This window comes from Phodopus roborovskii, unplaced genomic scaffold (genome assembly GCF_943737965.1).
Source record: "Phodopus roborovskii unplaced genomic scaffold, PHOROB, whole genome shotgun sequence".
Lineage (NCBI taxonomy): Eukaryota > Metazoa > Chordata > Mammalia > Rodentia > Cricetidae > Phodopus > Phodopus roborovskii.
Window position 1 is genome coordinate 370,523 of NW_026126665.1, and position 18,334 is coordinate 388,856.

The 18,334-nt window shown below is 44.5% G+C and overlaps 1 protein-coding gene across 19 annotated transcripts in view; it reads left to right on the forward strand.

Moving 5' to 3' along the window:
- The window catches only part of Camk2g (calcium/calmodulin dependent protein kinase II gamma), a 58,593-nt gene that overhangs the window by 15,356 nt on the left and 24,903 nt on the right, over positions 1-18,334 (forward strand). For 17 of the 19 annotated variants that reach the window (XM_051174532.1, XM_051174518.1, XM_051174522.1 and 14 more), the window contains exons 4-12: positions 6,560-6,614; positions 7,419-7,484; positions 10,476-10,548; positions 10,698-10,800; positions 11,227-11,310; positions 11,748-11,842; positions 12,465-12,587; positions 16,586-16,669; positions 16,903-16,945. In XM_051174532.1, coding sequence (XP_051030489.1) covers positions 6,560-6,614; positions 7,419-7,484; positions 10,476-10,548; positions 10,698-10,800; positions 11,227-11,310; positions 11,748-11,842; positions 12,465-12,587; positions 16,586-16,669; positions 16,903-16,945 — 726 coding nt within the window. The remainder of the gene's footprint in view (positions 1-6,559; positions 6,615-7,418; positions 7,485-10,475; positions 10,549-10,697; positions 10,801-11,226; positions 11,311-11,747; positions 11,843-12,464; positions 12,588-16,585; positions 16,670-16,902; positions 16,946-18,334) is intronic. The other 2 variants (XM_051174537.1, XM_051174538.1) reach the window with 1 other exon arrangement.

The following is an 18,334-nucleotide window of genomic DNA, read 5'->3' on the forward strand; positions in this document are numbered from 1 at the left end:
TAGTTCAGTGATATAAAAGTATTCTTATTACTTGCTAATATTTAAAAAATGAGATTCCACCAGGCAGTGGTGGTGTACATCTTTAGTTCCAGCACTTGGGAGGCAGAGGCAGGCCAATCTCTGAGTTTGAGGCCAGCCTGGTCTATAGAGCGAGTTCCAGAACAGCCAGGGCTACACAGAGAAATCCTGTCTCCAAAAACCAGAAAAATAAAATAGACAAAAATAAAAATGGGTTTTCACATTTTGAAGAAAAAAAAAATTCTGTTTCTCTGCCTTTTGAACCAAAAGGCTTGGCTCTAAAGCTACTATCTGCTGCCCCACCATTGAGAGAGGTGGCACCACCTTTAATTGCAGTATTTAGGAGGCAAAGGCAAATAGACCTCTATGAATTTGAGGCCAGGGTGGCATAGATCCATTGCACAGGGGATGGGGTGGGGTTGGGGATGGGATGATGAGGGGGACAGGAAGCATATCGAGTTGTAGGCCTGTGGAGCTATATAATAGGATCCTGTGTCAAGACAAAACAAAACAAAAACAAATAAAGCTACCTACTAGATCAGGTAATAACTTCCCCTTGTGTTTCTTGTGATCAACTCAAATAGTAATGATGGATTGTGTAGAGTGACTTCTGCTTCATCTGTGACATGAAAAGGTGAGGGTATAATAATGTCAATTGAGAAATCAACAGGAGGGGCAAAAGTAGAGTCCTAGCTTTAAAAAGTTCTACCTTCCTTTTATTATTTATAGAAATAATTATATATAGTTTGTGACCTCTTAGGTGTTACGTGGTTTGGTACCCTTACCTTTCTGCACTTAGCTTAAAATAAAGGTGGAGGGTGGAACCCCATGTGTCTACACTATTATTGGCAAGCTATAAAACCCAGGAAAAATAAGCATGGTATAGTCACTTTGGTATCAGATTGCTAAAAATTGTGCCTTCATTTGTCCTGAGGGATGTGTTGGTCTAAGGACCAATTCCAGGGTTTAAGGGTAGGCAGAGAGAAGGGCAAGCCAGGACTTTGTTCTAAGAGCATTGTCTGGCTGGGCTCTGGATCCAGGAGGTAAGAATTGCCATGGATCTAAACCTGGCTTGTGGCTAGAGAGAAGGCAGATTGTGCCCTTAATTCACTATTCCTCTCTTCACTGCTATGTCCTTTAAAGCCATAGCCCTTTTGGTTCGGGCCTTTTAAACTCTATCCCAAAGGGTGACAAGCAGACTACCCAATAGCCTTGCACAATTGAAAAGCTGAGAGCAGAGATCAGATCTTCAACCTCTGGCTGTTGCCAGACATGGTAGCATTGAAATTGATGAGTATTTGGTGCAAGGAGCCAGGCAATCCCAGTTTTTCCCCTGGTACATATTCTGGGCTGAGTTAAGAATCTGTTGGAAGTGTGAACCCTAATGTAATCTGGGTTTTGGCTAATGATGTGTCATTGTAGGTGGGATATTCATAGTGGAGAATCTGTGCATGGGAGTTAGGGGTATATGAACCTTCTGTTCAGTTTTGCTGTGAACCCAGTATTGTTATTTAAAAAATAGAGTTAAAAACAAGAAAACATAATGCCTATTGGGTGTAAGATATACTGTTGAACTCAAGAGAGAGTTGGGAGAGTGGCTACCTGTAGGGAGTTAAGCGGAGGAGCTGGCTAGAGCTGATAGTCTGAAGTTTGAATGGAGTGCGTGCTACCTGTTATCTGCTTACTCTCTGCTCTAAATTCCTCTAATAAAAAAGACAGTCTTCTCTCATGCTGAGCTGCTCCAGCAGTTTCTATCACAGCAGCGCTTCTCAAACTTTTATGTGCTTATGAATCAACCAGGGATCTTGCCAAAATTTAGACCCTGATTCAGTAGGTCTTGGGGGAGGGGGGGGGGAGAAGCTGAGGTTTCTCCTAGCTTCAAGGTCTCCAGGTGATGTTAATGCTTTGGTTTGTAGTCCCTCCTTGGAGAAGAAGCCCAGGTTTGTGACTTTGCATTCAGGTTTACTGGGTTTGGATTTCTGAATTCCTATTTAGAAGCTGTGACTCTAACAAATTATTTAATCTGTATGTGCCTGTCTGCTTTGTCCTTTGTGTCCATTCATGAAGAGAGAGAGAGAGAGCATAAACATGCAAGTAGAGATTCTGAATCCCAGCTCCCCCACCCCTGCCCCAGCTCAGCTGATAAATTACTCAAGCCTGGCTGCAGCAATCCTTGGGCCCAGGACCCATCCAGCTGATAGTAAATGTAGCAAAAGCAATTGCAAAGAAAAAGGAAACTTGAGTTGTGACTGAGCTTGTCCTAAATCTTAACTCCTATGTTGGGAGGGCCCAGACGTGCCATAGCTGGCCTTTGTGGGACAGACTTAGTTCTGTCCGAGATCCTTGTAGTGACAGCCCCATTCCCACTGTGACATTATTAAGGACATTTTAAAAGCATACCTCATTTTGTTTTTATAGTTATGTGTGTGCATGCATAGGGTGTGAATACAGGTGTCCTCAAAGGCCTGAGGCATTGGATCCCCTGGAGATGGAGTATAGGCAGTTGTGGGCTGCCAAGTGTGGGTGTGAGAACCAAACCCAGGTCCTCTGCAAAAGCAGTAGGCACTCTGAACTGCTGAGCCTTCTCTAGACCCAGTTATAAACATTTTTTTTTGTTTGTTTATTGGTTGTTTTGTTTTTTGAGAGAGGGTTTCTGTGTGTAGCTTTGGCTGTGCTGGAACTAGCTCTATAGACCAGGCTGCCCTTGAACTCTTAGAGATCTATCTGCCTCTGCCTCCAAAGTGCTAGGATTAAGATTGTGCACCACCACCTAGCTCAGATATAGATATTTTTAACTAAGATACGTTTTCAGTGTTTTTGTTGTTACTGTTTTGAGAAAACTTTTAAAGTAAATGTAGTATATTGTTGGCTGTTTTTGAAGGATCTGAAATAGCCACTCACAAAATTTGGGTTGTAGATTTCTTGGTCCATGAGAGTGTAAAATGTTGAGTAAAACTTTCTTAGCTCTGTCCCTTTTCCCACTGGTTTTAAAGAATAGTAATTGAGTTTATTGCTGAAGTGCAGTCATGGTATGTGTTTCTTCTCCCAGATCTTCCTGACAGTAGACTTGGTTTGGCTCTCTTGGTCTTGGTGTCTTGTGATGACAGTGAAATGGACTGCACATGAGATGGCTTTGTCCATTTGTCCATAAGAGCATTGATATGACTAGTTACATATTTGTGTAACTGCTAGTTAAAACTGAGGGGCCTGGCTCCTCTTCACAGCCATATTGCTACACTGCCTTCTTCAAGGTAGCCACTTAATGAATGCCTTAAACCAATTAGAATGGCTAGAGCTGGCAGAGGCAGAGTGGAACTCCTTTACCTATGAGGATAGACACAATGATTCATTGCCATTGATGTTAATTTGCCAAGTCAGTTGCTTCAAGTTCTGCTATGTAGTGTGACTTTGAAAGTTTTCTTTTGGAGCCTGTTCCCTCTCCCTTCAGGTAGGGATGTCCTAAGTTGTTGCCTGACAGAATCAAAGCCAGAATTCAGTAAAATACTGTCATAAAATACTTCACATAGACAGAGAATGTACCTCAGTTGGTACAGTGCTTGCTAGTCATGTACAAGACCCTGAGCTCAGTCACTTGCACCCCATAAACCAGGTGCAGTAATACATGTCTACAGTCCCAACACTTAGGACAGGGAGGAGAAGTTGTTCAAGGTCATCCTCAGCTGCATAGTGAGCTCAAGGCCTGCCTTGGTTACAAGAGACACTGTCTCAAAAAAAAAAAAAAAAAAAAAAAAAAAGTGACCCAGTGGTTGGCACACAGGAATAACTTAATTAAATTTTAGTCATTTTAATTTTAATCATGAAGAATCAGCCATGCATGACCTGGCACAGTTACTCTCCTCTTCCTTGTCCTTGGTTTCCTGTTAATTTCCTTTACAAATTAAAGAGAAAGAAATTAGAAGTCTCATTCAGAGCCCCCTTGTCTTGACATTTGGGTGTCTTGCTTGGAGCTAGACTGGGTGGCTTGGAAGGATTAGTTTTCTGCTCATGCTAATCTCTGCCCACCTGCACTCAGTGTGTGGCCTCCCTCCAAAAGGGCAAAGGCCTGGGTATCTGTGCATTTGTTCTCAGGTCTGCAGTCCTAGGGGGCTGGGTGGTGGAGTGTTGAGAGAAGGTTGTCTGGGTCAGGCCAACCTCAAGGCCAAGCCCAGCAAGATGGGACACCTGGGCTCCCCTTGGGAGTGGTTGTTAGCATCCTTTGTGCTGTCCTGTCAGCTCAGTATCTTGCTACTGTTTGTCAGCTCCGTAATGAAGTTGGTCTTTGGCTTCTAGGACATCTGATTTCCAGGGGATTATTTGTATTACACATTTTAATGCTTTTTAATAGCAAATGTTTAATTAAATGGAAAATCCTTTTGGAAGCAAGGGAGCAGCCTCAGCAGGACTCAGAATGAGGCACTGACTGAGGCCATAGAAGTGAAATGAGGGGGAAAGGTGGCAGGGGTGGGTAGCTTGACTGGGCCTGGGTTAGGTGGATGGGAGGGCAGCAGGGGAATCTAACTGTGGTTCCTTCTGACCTAAAAGCCTTCCTCTGTCATCTGCAGGCTATAGAAGTGAGGATGGTTGTAAAACCATTGAAGATTAACTAGGATGGGTAATGTGGTTGTTAGGCCTTGGATCCAGGCTTGGCATGCCTTTGAGTCCTCATTTCCGCAAGTGAGGGAGAAGGGAATTGTGGTGATGGTCAGTACCTTGTGGCAGCTGAGTTATATGTTTTGCTTTCTGGCTGATCTGCTTCTTCAGTCATAGGGACACAGGAAGTGCAACCTTTAGGAGATGCTTTGGCACTGGAACAGAGAGCAATGCGGGCCTGCCAAGGAAGCAACAACCATGATTCTTTCCTGCCCAAGCACTTCACCAGTTGCTTTGGTGTCAGAACATCCCTGAAATGTTCTGGAAGGTATTCCTGTAACTGCTAAGTATTGGAGCAGAGGTCAAAGGCATGAAGGGAAACCTTTGAAACCAAAGGTTCCCTATAGGAAGAGTTTGGGTGAGGGGAGGGACAAGAACATCCACACAGGCAGCCAAAGCAAGTCCTGTTTGCATTAGAGTGATACTCAGGGGTTGGCATTTAACCCAGGGGTGGCTTTGTAGGCAGAAGCTAGAGACCTCAGGAGACATTGGGTTGTTTTTTAGAGGCAGGCGTTGAGAAGGAACTGTGCCTGCCAGCCTGCTTTGTACTTGGTGAACTGCCTTCTCTACCTGCCGTTCTCTTGGACCCATCGCTGGTTCTGCTGTGCGTGTGTTGTGAGCACTCTCTCCTTGGCTCTGTAGCTTTGCTGCTTAGTGTGTGAGCTGGCCCACATTTCTACAGGCTGTAGTTGAGTGGACTAGCTTTTGGAGTCCGAGACCTGAAATCCGATTCGCTGTGGTTATTTTCTGTAAAATGGAAGAAACAGTCATCTCAGGACTGTGTAATAAACCCTTGAACTCTCTGTCCCGCCTAAATGCTGTCACCTAGCCTAGGATCTGGCATACTGTATTGCTCAAAATAAGCATATAGAATCAGTACTATGTGATATAAATCTACCCCAAGGCTGGCACATAGTATATATTCAGCATGTTGGTACATGCCTGTGCTCCTAGTATTCCAGACAATAAGGTAGAAGGATTGTTACAAATTCCAGGCCAGTTGGGCTACATAGCAAGACCCTCTCAAAAAATAAATAAGGGTTGAACATAGTGACTTATCACTTCTTTAATCCCCAAACTGAGAAGGCAGTCAGATCTCAGTTAGAGGCCAGTCTAGTCTACATCACGAATTCTAGGCCAGTCAGGGCTATATAGGCAGACCTCTGTATTAAAAATAAAGGGGAGGGTGGTAGGGAGGAACAGAAATATGGCTTAGTAGGTAGAGTGTTTGCTCAACATGCATTTAAAGTCCTGGCTTTCCCAGCACCATGTTAATTAGGTCTGGTGGCATTATATCTTTAATTCTAGCATTTGAGAGGTAGAGAGGCAGGAGGATCAGAAGTTTGAAGTCATCCTCAACTGCATATTGAGTTTGAGGCTATATGTGCAGGCCCTATCTCAAAATAGTTATTGTGTTGGCTGCCTGAGTACGTGTGGCCTGTTCCATGAGCCTTTCCAATGGGTTCTCCTATTTCCCAAACTCTTTCATTCTCCTGCTCTCATTTGCTCCTCTGGTAGAGCTAGCTCCTGGGCTTTTATGTCTTGTTAGTGTTCCTTCCTGTGCCATGAATCATATCTTAGGTCCATCTTCTGAGTGACTAACCCCTCTAGGAAGGTTCTTGCTTTTCTCCCTCTGACTGATTTTCTAAGTCATGGATCTTCTATCTCTTGCCCTCAGTCCATAGTGAAAATCAAGCACTAGTCTCTTGCTGTGGCTGTGTACCCCTGGCCTGGGGAAGCGGGGTACTAGGCACATTGCCACTTTTCTCTGCAGCATCTTCAAAAGCAAGCCCTATAAGGTTGATAAGATGGGGCTGGGAGGGGTTGCTACAGAGAATAGGATTTCTGAGTTCCTTTCTGCTAATCTCTGTTCCCATCTCCTCTCTTACAGTGCGTCTCCATGACAGTATTTCTGAAGAAGGGTTTCACTACCTCGTGTTTGACCTGTAAGTGCCACTTTCTGAGGGTATGGGGACCTTTCTCTCCAGCTGGCTGAAGATGAAAGCTTGGGAGAGGCTAAACTGGGTCTTCAGCCTCTGCTGAGGGTTCCTCTCCATTGCTTGAGGAAAAGGACTAGGGGTTGAGTGTGCCTGCCCAAAGCCACTCCCCTCTCACAGGGCTCATTGTTCACAGAGGTCTCCTAGAGCATGAGTCCCAGTGTGGCCTTGCTCCTCCTTTCTGTTCTGTGCATAGCTTGCTCCTTGGTGTGTTTTCCTTATTGGAGAAATAGAATAATGATTCTCTACAGTCCTTAAAAGTTCTGGGAAGTTGGAGGTAGCTTTTATGACTCATGAACTGAGTTCTATTGGTCTCTCTTCCATGTCGGCTGTTCTTTAACGTCTTAAGAACGACTCTTTGGCTCCTGGAAAGCTTTGTTCAGTATTGTCAATGGTTGAGTTCTCGTATCTGTGGTCTCATCATTCTTCACCTTTAGCAGTGGCTCTGCCTTTGCACTGCATGTAAGAATGTTCATATTGGTCTTAAGTGAAGCTATGACTGTTGTGGTCATTAGATGATTCTTCTTAAATCTGAGCATTAGTGATTGTGTTAGATCATAGAAACAGAACTGTCAGGAAGGAGGGGAGAGCCATGCTAGTCTGTGAAGAAGTGACTGAACATATTTTGGGCTCCCAAAGTGCCCAGGGAGTCAGGGTGGCTCTATTTTTTACTGTATAACTCTATTGCCTGCTGGATGCTAGAGTTGGCCAGTGGACCCCGCCTCCTCTGACCCTTTCTTCTGTCTGTTACAGTGTTACCGGAGGGGAGTTGTTTGAAGACATCGTGGCCAGAGAATACTACAGTGAAGCTGATGCCAGGTGAGAGAAATCTTGGCAGTTTGAAACTTGCCCTTTGAGTTTAGCACTGAAATAAGTCCTGACTACTTTTTTGGGGGGCAGGGGGCAGGGGGCAGGGGCAGCATTGTATTTATTTGGATAGTCTTTGGACTCTTGTCTGAACAAGGGTCTGTAAAGTTGCAGTAGGTCTGCATTCTGTGCATAGTATTAGAAGTTAAAAATTCAACACCCTCAGATTAGTTTCTTTAAAAGCCTCTCCAAGACTCCTTTATCCTATTACCCCAGAAATACTTTTTTTTTTCATTATTATGTACTCACAAGCATGCCCAGTGGCCACTCTGCACCTCTTCTTTCGTGTGTGTACAAGGTCCTGATGTAGGGAACTGGGGGATCAGAGATGGAAAAAGCATCAATTTTGTCCTGAAGGTATGAAACTGGAAAGATTCTTCAGGAGCTTTCAGCCTTTGTCACCTTGTCACTTCACCACCATGACCAGTTTAGCATGGATCCCATGGCTCAGCCCCTCTCCATCAAAGCCAGTGGCCCTTTTGTGTGATACCTACATCATGGCATTTGGGTGACCTGTCTTGTCCACCTTAGCTCTTCCCCTTTACAACTTGATTTTTGTTACCCTGCCTACAGCTTATCTGGCTTATGTGGTGGCTCAAGACGCCTCTAGAGAATGGGGGAGTGCTGCTTCCTCATACATTTCTCAACCCTGAACAGCCAATGTTTGCTGATCAACTTCAGATGCCTCAGCCTGGGGAAAAATTCTCAAGTGGAGAGATGAATTCCAGTGCCAGCAGGGGAGGACCAGGCTGTGGGTGGAAGGAGGCGGTGATAGCTCTGGGAGCTGGGGGTGGGGGACTGCACCAGTGGGCTTGGCCTGACTCTGCTGGGACACTTCGCACTTTTGCCATTTTTGGCCAGAAGGCTCTCCCTGCTAGCTAGGCTCTGTTCTAATTATACATTTCTGTGGAGACTTGTTTCTGCAGCTTAGACTTAAGGTTCCTTTGGCGCTCTGTTGGGCTCGATGCTGTGGAGGCTCTGAGCCTCAGTGTCTAGGTCTAACAACATCCATTGACCCCTTGGCCCTCTTAAAAGCCTCAGTACCAGATTTCAGAGAAGCAAATCCTGAATGCAGGCCACTCAGGCCAGCACATCTCATGTTCTGCAGGTATGCAGTACCTGGCAGAGGTGGTTGGCTAGGCATATACCAGCCTTCTTCAGCCTCAGTGGTACTGACCTTTAGCACAGATAACATTCTTGTAATGAAGGTCTCTCTTATGCATGAAGCATCTCTGAGCAGTAGATAAGTCCCTTTCCAAGTTGTGCCAACCAGAATTATTTCCAGACATTGCCAGCTATCCCTTGGAGGGCATGCCTCATCCCTTATTAGGAACTATTGCTCTGGAGTACTCCCACCTGGTGCTGGGAGTCTGACTACAGGACTGGCAGAAGAGCTTGCAAGGTGGGCAGTCTGCTCTAAGAAATAGCAGCTCAATGTGATTCTAAGCAAGGTTGTCTTTTTCTATGCAGAATCGTCAGAAATGCTTTGCAGGGACCCTATTTAGGGCCCTCTTAAATTATTTCTGGAAGGAATCTATGTGCTTGTCTTATCTCCCTACTGGATGAGAAACTTCAAAGAAGTTAATGTCTTAGGTAGTACATGAAAACCCTTCAAAAGTCACTCAGTAAATGGCTAGGTGAAGGCATGCACCAATCATCCATCCTTGGACTCTTCCCGAGGTACAGCATAAATACCTTCCCTAAGAAAAAGTGTGCTTAGGAGAGAGAAGGAAGGGGTTGGGTGGCCATCTCACCTTGTGTAGGAATATTTAGCATTTTTCAGTCTCTAGAAAACAAATCAGTTGTCTTAGACTTTTGCAGTCAAAATAAGCCATGGTAGACCTCTATTCTAGTCTCTGGAAAATCCACGTAACTATGTGGGCCTCATTTTCTTTTCCTGTGAAGTAAGTGCTGATGAGGAGAAAACAGAACTCTTCTATTATTCCCAGTTAGCCAGGCTGAGATGGAAGCATCATGAATTCAAGTCAGTCAGTCTGGGTTATATAGCAGGTTGCAGGCCAGCTTATAATAACTACATAGCAGGAAGACCCTCCCTCAAAATAGCTAAAGGAAAGGAAGAAAGAGAAAAAGGAAGCTTTATACACTGTTCATATTGTAAATTAGTATAGCCATTTTTGGAAAACAGTATGGATGTTTCCCAGAAAAACTAAAAATAGAACTGCCATATGATCCAGCAATCCCACTACTGAGTAAATACCCAACAGAATTAAAATCAGTATGTTAAAGAAATGTCTGTACACCCACGTTCATTGCAGCATTATTCACAATAGCCAAGATACGTAAACAACATAAGTGTCCATCAGCAGATGAATGAATTAAAAAGAATGGTGTACACTCTCGAGCCTTTAAAAGGCCAGGAAGTTCTGTCATTTACGACAAGATAGGTGAAACACGTCCAGAAAAGATGATCTCACAGAGGTAAAGAAGAATGGCGGTTAGCAGGAGCCAGAGTGGGTAGGGAAAGGAGAGCAGCCAGTCAGGAAGGGGGAATGGGTTCCAGCATGTGGCTATAGTTAGTAATTTGTTTGTTTGGTTTGGATTTTCAAGATAGGGTTTCTCTGTGTGTCCCTGGCTGTCCTGGAACTCACTCTGTAGACCAGACTGGCCTCAAACGCAGAGACCCACCTGTCTCTGTCTCCTGAGTGCTGGGATTAAAGGCATGTGCCACCTACTCCCAGCAATGTTTTAAAGTGTATAAAAAGGATTTTAAATGTTCTCACTAGAAAGAATAAATATTTGCGGTGATGTATATGGTGGTGTACAATGTATCAGAATGTCACATTGTCTTATTTTTCAGTTAAAAATAAAGTAACAACAAAATAGGTTGAGCTAGATAATATTCAAATCCCAGGGTTCTAGCCACACAGGTGGCCTTTGAGATGGTTTAGCCCTGCACTGCTATTTCTTGTGCTGCTTTTTCAGCCACTGTATACATCAGATTCTGGAGAGTGTTAACCACATCCACCAGCATGACATTGTCCACCGGGACCTGAAGGTATTTAACCAGACTGACTTCCTTTGCCTTCTGCTTGTGACTTGTTGGTGCCACCTGGTGCTAGGTAGTGGTACTGTGTGAGCCCAGAGTAGGTGCCCTCTGTGCTCCTGGGTGTGTGCCTCATAAGGTTCTCCTTGTTCCTTCTGCAGCCTGAGAACTTGCTGCTGGCGAGTAAATGCAAGGGTGCTGCGGTCAAGCTAGCTGATTTTGGCCTCGCCATCGAAGTGCAGGGAGAGCAGCAGGCTTGGTTTGGTAAGGGTGACCCTGTCTTCCGGGAATGCAGCCTCCACCCTTCCTCCTTTTCCTGATCTGCCTTCCTCTTTCAGAACTAGAAATCAGGCCTTTAATGGTCCTGGCCTTTTCAGAAAGTGGAGGAGGGTGGGAGGGCACCGGGTCCCTCCTGGCCCTCATGACTCAGTACAGTGAGTCTGGCTGCTGTCAGCAGTGCGTTCTTGTTGCCTCTGGGGAGGTGCTTAAGTTCCTGGTAGGCACAAATACTTGTTCTTATTTAGATTCCAGGCACTACAAGAAGCCCAGCCCGTTATCATTTGTAACCTAAGTGCTGAGAGTGTATGTAGTAAAATCAGGCATTGGAAGGGCTTGGGAGGAAATCACAGATGTGGACTTCATGAGAGAGAAAGTAGGTTCAGTGTGCCTCTGCCTTCTCTTCTGCTACAGGTTTTGCTGGCACCCCAGGCTACTTGTCCCCTGAGGTCTTGAGGAAAGATCCCTATGGAAAGCCTGTGGATATCTGGGCCTGCGGTAAGCCCATGCCACACACTCAGGTTTTTGGTGTTATGCGCCCTTTGCTTCCTTCTGGGTTCCACAAGTACCTGATATGGAACCCAGTGTGTGAACTGCTATGAGTGAAATCATGGTGTTCTCTCTCGTTCCCTTGGGTGGGCTGTTCCCATCATGCCCTCCTCGCCAAGTGAATTTCTGGGTTATGTTGCATCCTTCCTGGAGAAGGATTTACCCACACCCTAGAGGATAGCTTGTACCTAAAGAGTTCTGTGACATGCTTGGTGATGTGAGCAGTGAGGCACAGCAAGAGGGACTAGTGGCACAGCATTATTGGCTGGCACCCACCTCTAACTCTGGTGTTTACCTTTCTGGGTGGTTCTGAGCCCTGCATGGCCTTTCTTGGTTCCTCAGGGGTAAGTGACTGACCCCAGTGACCTGTGTGTTCTGTCTCGCAGGGGTCATCCTGTATATCCTCCTGGTGGGCTACCCTCCCTTCTGGGATGAGGATCAGCACAAGCTATATCAGCAGATCAAAGCTGGAGCCTACGATGTAAGGATGGGTTTTCTGAGAGCTGAGCAGGCACTCCTGGAAGGACAGATTCCCTGCCTCTAAGGGTCTGTCCAAGGGAGTGGTGTTATTGTCATTTGATAACAGGGTGTCAGGGGACTTTGAGGACCCAAGGCTGGGCATACAGGACTCAATTCTTGCCACCATATGTACAGAGAATAGATTAAAATAAAAATCTTCCTTGTTAATTATAAAATTAAAGAACTCATTGAAGCCCCTTTGGTCTATTTCTGCAAAATACAGAGAAGCTGTGTGGTATGTTAGATCACACAGGGAGAATTCTAAAACCTTACTCCACTGCTTTGGTACCTTGGACACATTGTAAAGCCTGTTTTCTCTTTAGTAGAAAGATAAAGTTGAAGCAGATAATGTCGGAGTTCCCTACCTTCATTGATCTGATACATTGGCATTCTAACCATTATTGTTCTGTCTTCCTTTCCAAGTCTCTAAGTTGTCACAGATCCTGGGATATTCCCAGGAGTTCTCCAACTCTTCGGTACCACAGAATATTCCAGTTATAGGAGTTGGAATAAAGACAGCCTACATTTTAGGTTAGAAGGCTCACAAATTTCCTATCTCCCTTTCCCCTGTTCCTGCTTCTTAGTTCCCATCACCAGAATGGGACACAGTGACTCCTGAAGCTAAGAACTTGATCAACCAGATGCTGACCATAAATCCAGCAAAGCGTATCACAGCTGACCAGGCTCTCAAGCACCCATGGGTCTGTGTAAGTGTCATTGCCCCCAGTCTTGGAGATTGGAGGTGGCAGCCCTCATGTACCTCATTACCCTCATTGCATAAGGATTTAGGAGGGTAGGGGAATGAATGGAGTTCAAGGTCAATAAATGTCATCTGGGGACTTTGGAAGCAAAAAGTGCTAATAGGTCTTTACTTGTGAGGCTATAATTTGGTTCGGTTCTTGAAGTAGAGCAGGTAGTTGATGATATAAGACAGCTGGTACCCAATGTGAAGTCCCAAGCTTAGGATATATGTGGGCCTCAACTCTTATCAGGACCCAGTGCATAAACAAGAGGCTTCTGACCCACTGAGATGTGACCCTGAAGCTGGGTTGTGAAGCTCTTGAGCTGAATTCCTAGGAACGTCTAGGCTATCAGTTTAGGTTGATATACTATGTTTTCACACACTATTCTGTTAAGCTGAAATATCTACTTCCAGACAAAGGAATGGGTCTGGTACAGTGAAGCATCTTAAATGATGATGCATTTGTTTAGTTGTCATTTCCCATGTTTATTTAATGCCTCTTTGTGTCAGTTAGTTCCTGGAGATGAATGGGGCATGGTCTCTGCCTCAGAGATCTGGGGAAACTGACATTCAGACAAGCAACCATGCTTATAATTAGACAAATACACAGAAAATGTAACAGATTCAGGGGTTTTTAACTGCCCCCGGTAGGCATTAGGGTCACAGGAGGTTTTTGTGGAGAAGGTAATCTCTGTCTTGGTTCTTAGCAGATGATTTAAGGGTCCCCCCAGGTATTAACCTGCAGACAGAGGTTAACATGAAGACAGTGAGAGGCCATAGGAAATGGTCACCAGTAAGGAATGTTAAGTAGTTTGGTTTTCAGTGAGACTGACTAGGAATGCAAACGAGTGAGATAACAAAGATTGCATGACATACCATCTTCTACCTAAAGAGTTGAAAGTTTTTGGTTTTGTTTATTGTTGTTGTTTTACTTTGTTTATTTTGAGACAGGCTTTCTCTGTGTAGCCCTGGCTGTCCTGGGACTCAGTCTGTAAACCAGGCTGGCCTCGAACTCACAGAGATCTATCTACCTGCCTCTGTCTCACAAGTACTGTGATTAAAGATGTGCTCAACACCTGGCTAAATTATGGGGTTTTAAAGATAGTGTGATACTTGCATTTAATGTCACTTTGGAAGCTATGTAGAAAATGGAACTGATGAGCAAGAGATTGGCAGCAGAGACAAGAAGCTGTCACAACTGTCTGAGCAAGGCCAGGTGAGGTCTTAGCCAAGGGTGAAGATGGAAGAGTGGGTGGTGTCATTAAATGCAAGAGAATCTAAAAGTTTCAGCATCTGGGCTTGAGTGAAGGAGAGGGTGAGTCCATGGGTATTGCTGGGTTTAATTGATTAGTGACTGATGGACCCAGAAGAACTAGATTCTGAGAAAATATGATGACTTAGTTTTATAGGCAGTGAGAGTGATGTTGAAGAACCACTAGCTGAGGCACCTGGTGTAGTGGAAGAATGCTTTCTTGGCAAACATAAAACCCTGGGCTCCAAAAACAGTACCGAAAGAGAGTGTGGAATGTGGAAGAGAGGTAGCTGTAAAGAGTAGAAGTGAGAAGTTGGAAACATGGCCTGCTGTTTCTATATAGGTGACATGGTGTTGAGGTTTTAGAAAGATGGAATTGTTCTTGTACTGAGTAGATTCCTATTGTGAACATTCTTGCTTCGGAGAGATGGCCATTAAATACCAACATTTAAGGACAGGGAGAGTTTAATGAGTCATACAGAGAGATTGAGAATAAGACTATCTATAATCAGAGATGATAAGAGAAGCTAAGAAACAAATAGGCTTTAGTGAGAACATCAGCAGCCAGACACTGAAAGTCCCTGAGAAGTATAGGAAAGAATTCCCAGTTCTGGCCAATGGGAGGCCATGGTTTTGTAATTTCATAGAGATAGAAGAAAACGATAGGAGATACTTGTTTGTCTCCGGATAAGTGAGGCTGAGAGACCTCTGGGAAACCAGGCAGTGAAGGAGTGAATAACCAGTTTTCCTTAGCAGAAGATGGGTCAAGAAGTTTTGTTTGTGTTTTCCTTTGTCATATAATGTATGTTAATTTAGCACATGCAGTGTTAACCTACCCACTCACATACATACTTTATTCTTCTCCCTCCAGGAATCATTATTTTTACTTGTCTGTACTTTCAGGGTTACTTTTTATTTTTATTTTTATTTTATTTATTTATTTATTTATTTATTTATTTATTTATTCTTGTCAAGACAAGTAGTTCTGGCTGTCTAGGCTGGCCTCAAACTCACAGAGATCTGCCTACCTCTGCCTCCCAAGTGCTGGGACTAAAGGTGTAAGCCACTACTGTCTGGCTCAGATTTTTTTTTTAATCTGTATGTATGTGGTTTGCATGCATGCATGTGTGTGTGGACTATGTATATACCTAGTACTCATGGGAGCTCAAAAGGAAGTGTTTTTGGAACTGGAGTTAACAGATGGTTGTAAACTACTATGTGCATCCTGGGAACTGAATGTGGGTCCTTTGCAAGAACAGCAAGTGCTCTTAACAGATGAGCCACCCTCCTGCCCCCTACTTTTTTTTTTCTTAACTCTCATATATGAGAGAGAACACGTAGTAAGTAATTAGTAAGTAATTAGATTATCAGACATAATCTAATGTCTGCTAATTCCTGTGATTTTTTTTTTAAATAGAAGCTTGAATATAATGTAAAGATTACAGAAAAGAATCTAATACTATTTGAAGAAGGACCAGTTTAGAGAGCAAAAGGGGAAAGGAAGTCTTGATCCTGGGTCAGAGGTCCACCCTGGACACAAGGAAGGACACATCTGAGGCTTGGGTTAGGTTGGGAGCAGGGAAAATCAGTTTGGGAATGGAGACTGAAGCAGAGACAAGACATGGACTTAAAATTCTCTGGAGAATTTTACACAAAAAAGGGATGGGGAAAAGGTAGAGAAGGTGATCCAGGAAAGGAAAGCAGATCAGCCCCAAAGGCAATGATTGTGAGGAGGTGAATACTCTAGGCCATAGCCCCTAGCATTTATTTTAATCTAGCTGACTGAGATAGCAATAATAAAGAGTGACAACCAGCTCAATTGAGGCATTTAAGAATCACAAAAGCACTATATGTTGGAAGTTTGTGGGACTACCACTTAGAGTCCTGTAGTTCTCCATAGCCCCCAGGGACATTAGTATAGTATAGTATAGTATAGTATAGTATAGTATAGTATAGTATAGTAATTAATGCTTCCATTATGACCCTGAGTCAGCAAGGAAATGCAAACTATGTCTGGTGAACTCAGTTTAAGGAGGCAAGGACATTAATAGCAAATCCATTGAAGAAAAAAAAAAAAAAAAAAAAATCCTTCCAAAACAATGAAAAGAGAATTGGATATGGTGGTGCTCATCTGTAATGCCATCACTTGAGAGGCAAGGCCAAAGGATCTTGAATCCAAGGCCAACCTGAGACTATGACAGCAAGACTCTGTCTCAGAAAAGCAAAGATAATTTCTGCTTCAAGATAATTCTTAGCTTTTCAGAACACAGTTTCTTTCAAGAACTTGTGGGATGTGTTGAGGGGTTCCGGAAAGGCACCCTGAGGATCTGGAGCCCATCTCTCCCTGTGCAGGGTGTGGTCTACAGCAGGTAATCAGTAAAGAGTTGCTGAAGAAGTTACTAATCCAGGATCTCATCACACCAGATATTTTTGGTTGCCTTTGAAAAGCTTTGTTGGATGAGGCACCTCATCCTGCATCAATTTTTGATGGTTTTCTTGTTCAGACTGTCTTTAACATAACCTTGAGTTGTCCATGGCACCTATGTTCTAAGGCCTCTCATCTGTGACCTCATTTGATCAGCACTGTGGGAGCAGAGTGTGTGAGCATATGCTGGCATAGCCTTCAGTGCTAAGGTGATGGGGGACTGAGGTGAGGGCAGAAGATCTGTGATTGGGGGGGTGTCTCACGAACCTGTCTGTTTGGCTTCCAGCAACGATCTACAGTAGCATCCATGATGCATCGCCAAGAGACAGTGGAGTGCTTGCGCAAATTCAATGCCCGGAGAAAACTGAAGGTGAGCCCTACTTCGGGATTACTGGTCTCGAAATTGGGCCTTTTGACAGTATAGCTCCTGCCTAGTCCCAAAGTGAAGCTGCTCCTGTTGGAGCTGAGCTTCAAAAGTTAAAATTGTTCGTGTTGGGACATCTGAAAACTCATGTTCTTGGGCTCTGGCCAAGAGCTGCTGCCTTTGCCAGGCTTCCTTCTTCTAAAGTCCGTTAGACTCACAGGGCTCTCTTCTTTCCCCAGGGTGCCATCCTCACAACCATGCTTGTCTCCAGGAACTTTTCAGGTATGTGCTTTAATTCTGCCGAGGTGAGTGGGACAAGAATGGAATTTGGCCAGGAAACACAGGTGTCTCAGGCAGCACCTTGAACAGGACGAACAAGGATCCGATCCTGTTTTGAGGGCAGCTGCTGCTGGACTCTCACCCAGTTTCTTCAGATGTGCAGGGAACTGCTTTTCTGAGGCTCCAGTTCATGAATTCTGTTTCTTCAGAACACCCAAGAGTACCTGCCCAGCTTCCCATGTGCCTTATCCCAAAGTGTTTGTAATTCTCGAAATATTCTTCAGTCCTTTAAGATTTTAGCCAGTCTAGGGTATTGGAGAATGCACTGGAGGAAGAAGGAAGATGAGATATAGCATGTCTTCTCATTGCCCTCACTTCATTGTGTCCAAGAAGTAGTGCCTAACAGAAGTTATCTGAGGTGCTGAAACCTTTCCATTGACACTAGCTATGAAAGTAAAGAGATAGAGACCAGTGGCAGGGAGGTGAAGAAACACATCTAATTTGCATGAGGGTTTGGGAGAGTTGGGTAGGTAATTTGTAAATCACACTTGACATTTCTTTTTAAGATGCAAGACATTCTAGTCCCCTCTACCCCATTCTCCCCTAACCTTTGTTTGCCCTTAGTTGGGAGCACAGTGGTTTTCCTGTAAGGAAAAGATTAACTGAAGACAGAGGCTTCTCTCCAGCTTGCTTTTGCCCTTGATCTTCCCTTCCTCTAACCCCCAGCCTTGCTGTTTTAGTCCAAGACCCCTTTTCTCATCCTTCTAACAAGACCCCTTCCTTTGCTTACCTCCTGCACTGCCATGGAGAGGGGCTTGTGAGGGAGTGCCAGCCTCCCACCAGTTACAGTAGGTAGCCATTCTGGGCAGGGCTTTCTCTGATTTTAGGTCCTGCTAACCTGGTTCTGGGTTACTGGAGAGCTTTGGCTTGGAGGAGGCTTCAGGCAGGGGGGGCTAGGGCTCCATAAACTCTTGCCCTTGAACCCCAGGGTTCCAGGCTATCAGGACCCTGGTTTGGAGGTTTATTCCTATATCAGCTGCATACTAGAAGGAAGGGAGCAGGGTCCTATGGCTTGTTAACTTCTGCAAAGATAGCTTTGTAGCCCCTACGGTGCACATTACCCTGTAAACTCAGTTTTATTTTCTGGATTTAAGAGCTTCTTTGAGGACACTCAAGGGCATTTCTGAGCTGCCCATAGAGTGGTGATATTTCCTCTCTGCTCTGAATCAAAGGAAGAAGACAGCCTGCTGCTGCTTGTGTAGCAAGTGCCCTGGCCTGTCATAATCAGCCTCCCTCTCCATTTCAGGAAATTAGGGTCATCGTTTGAGGCAGTCAGGCTCTTCTAGGAGAGAGCCTTGACTCATCCTTCAAGAGCCTAGGTCAGAAGGGACA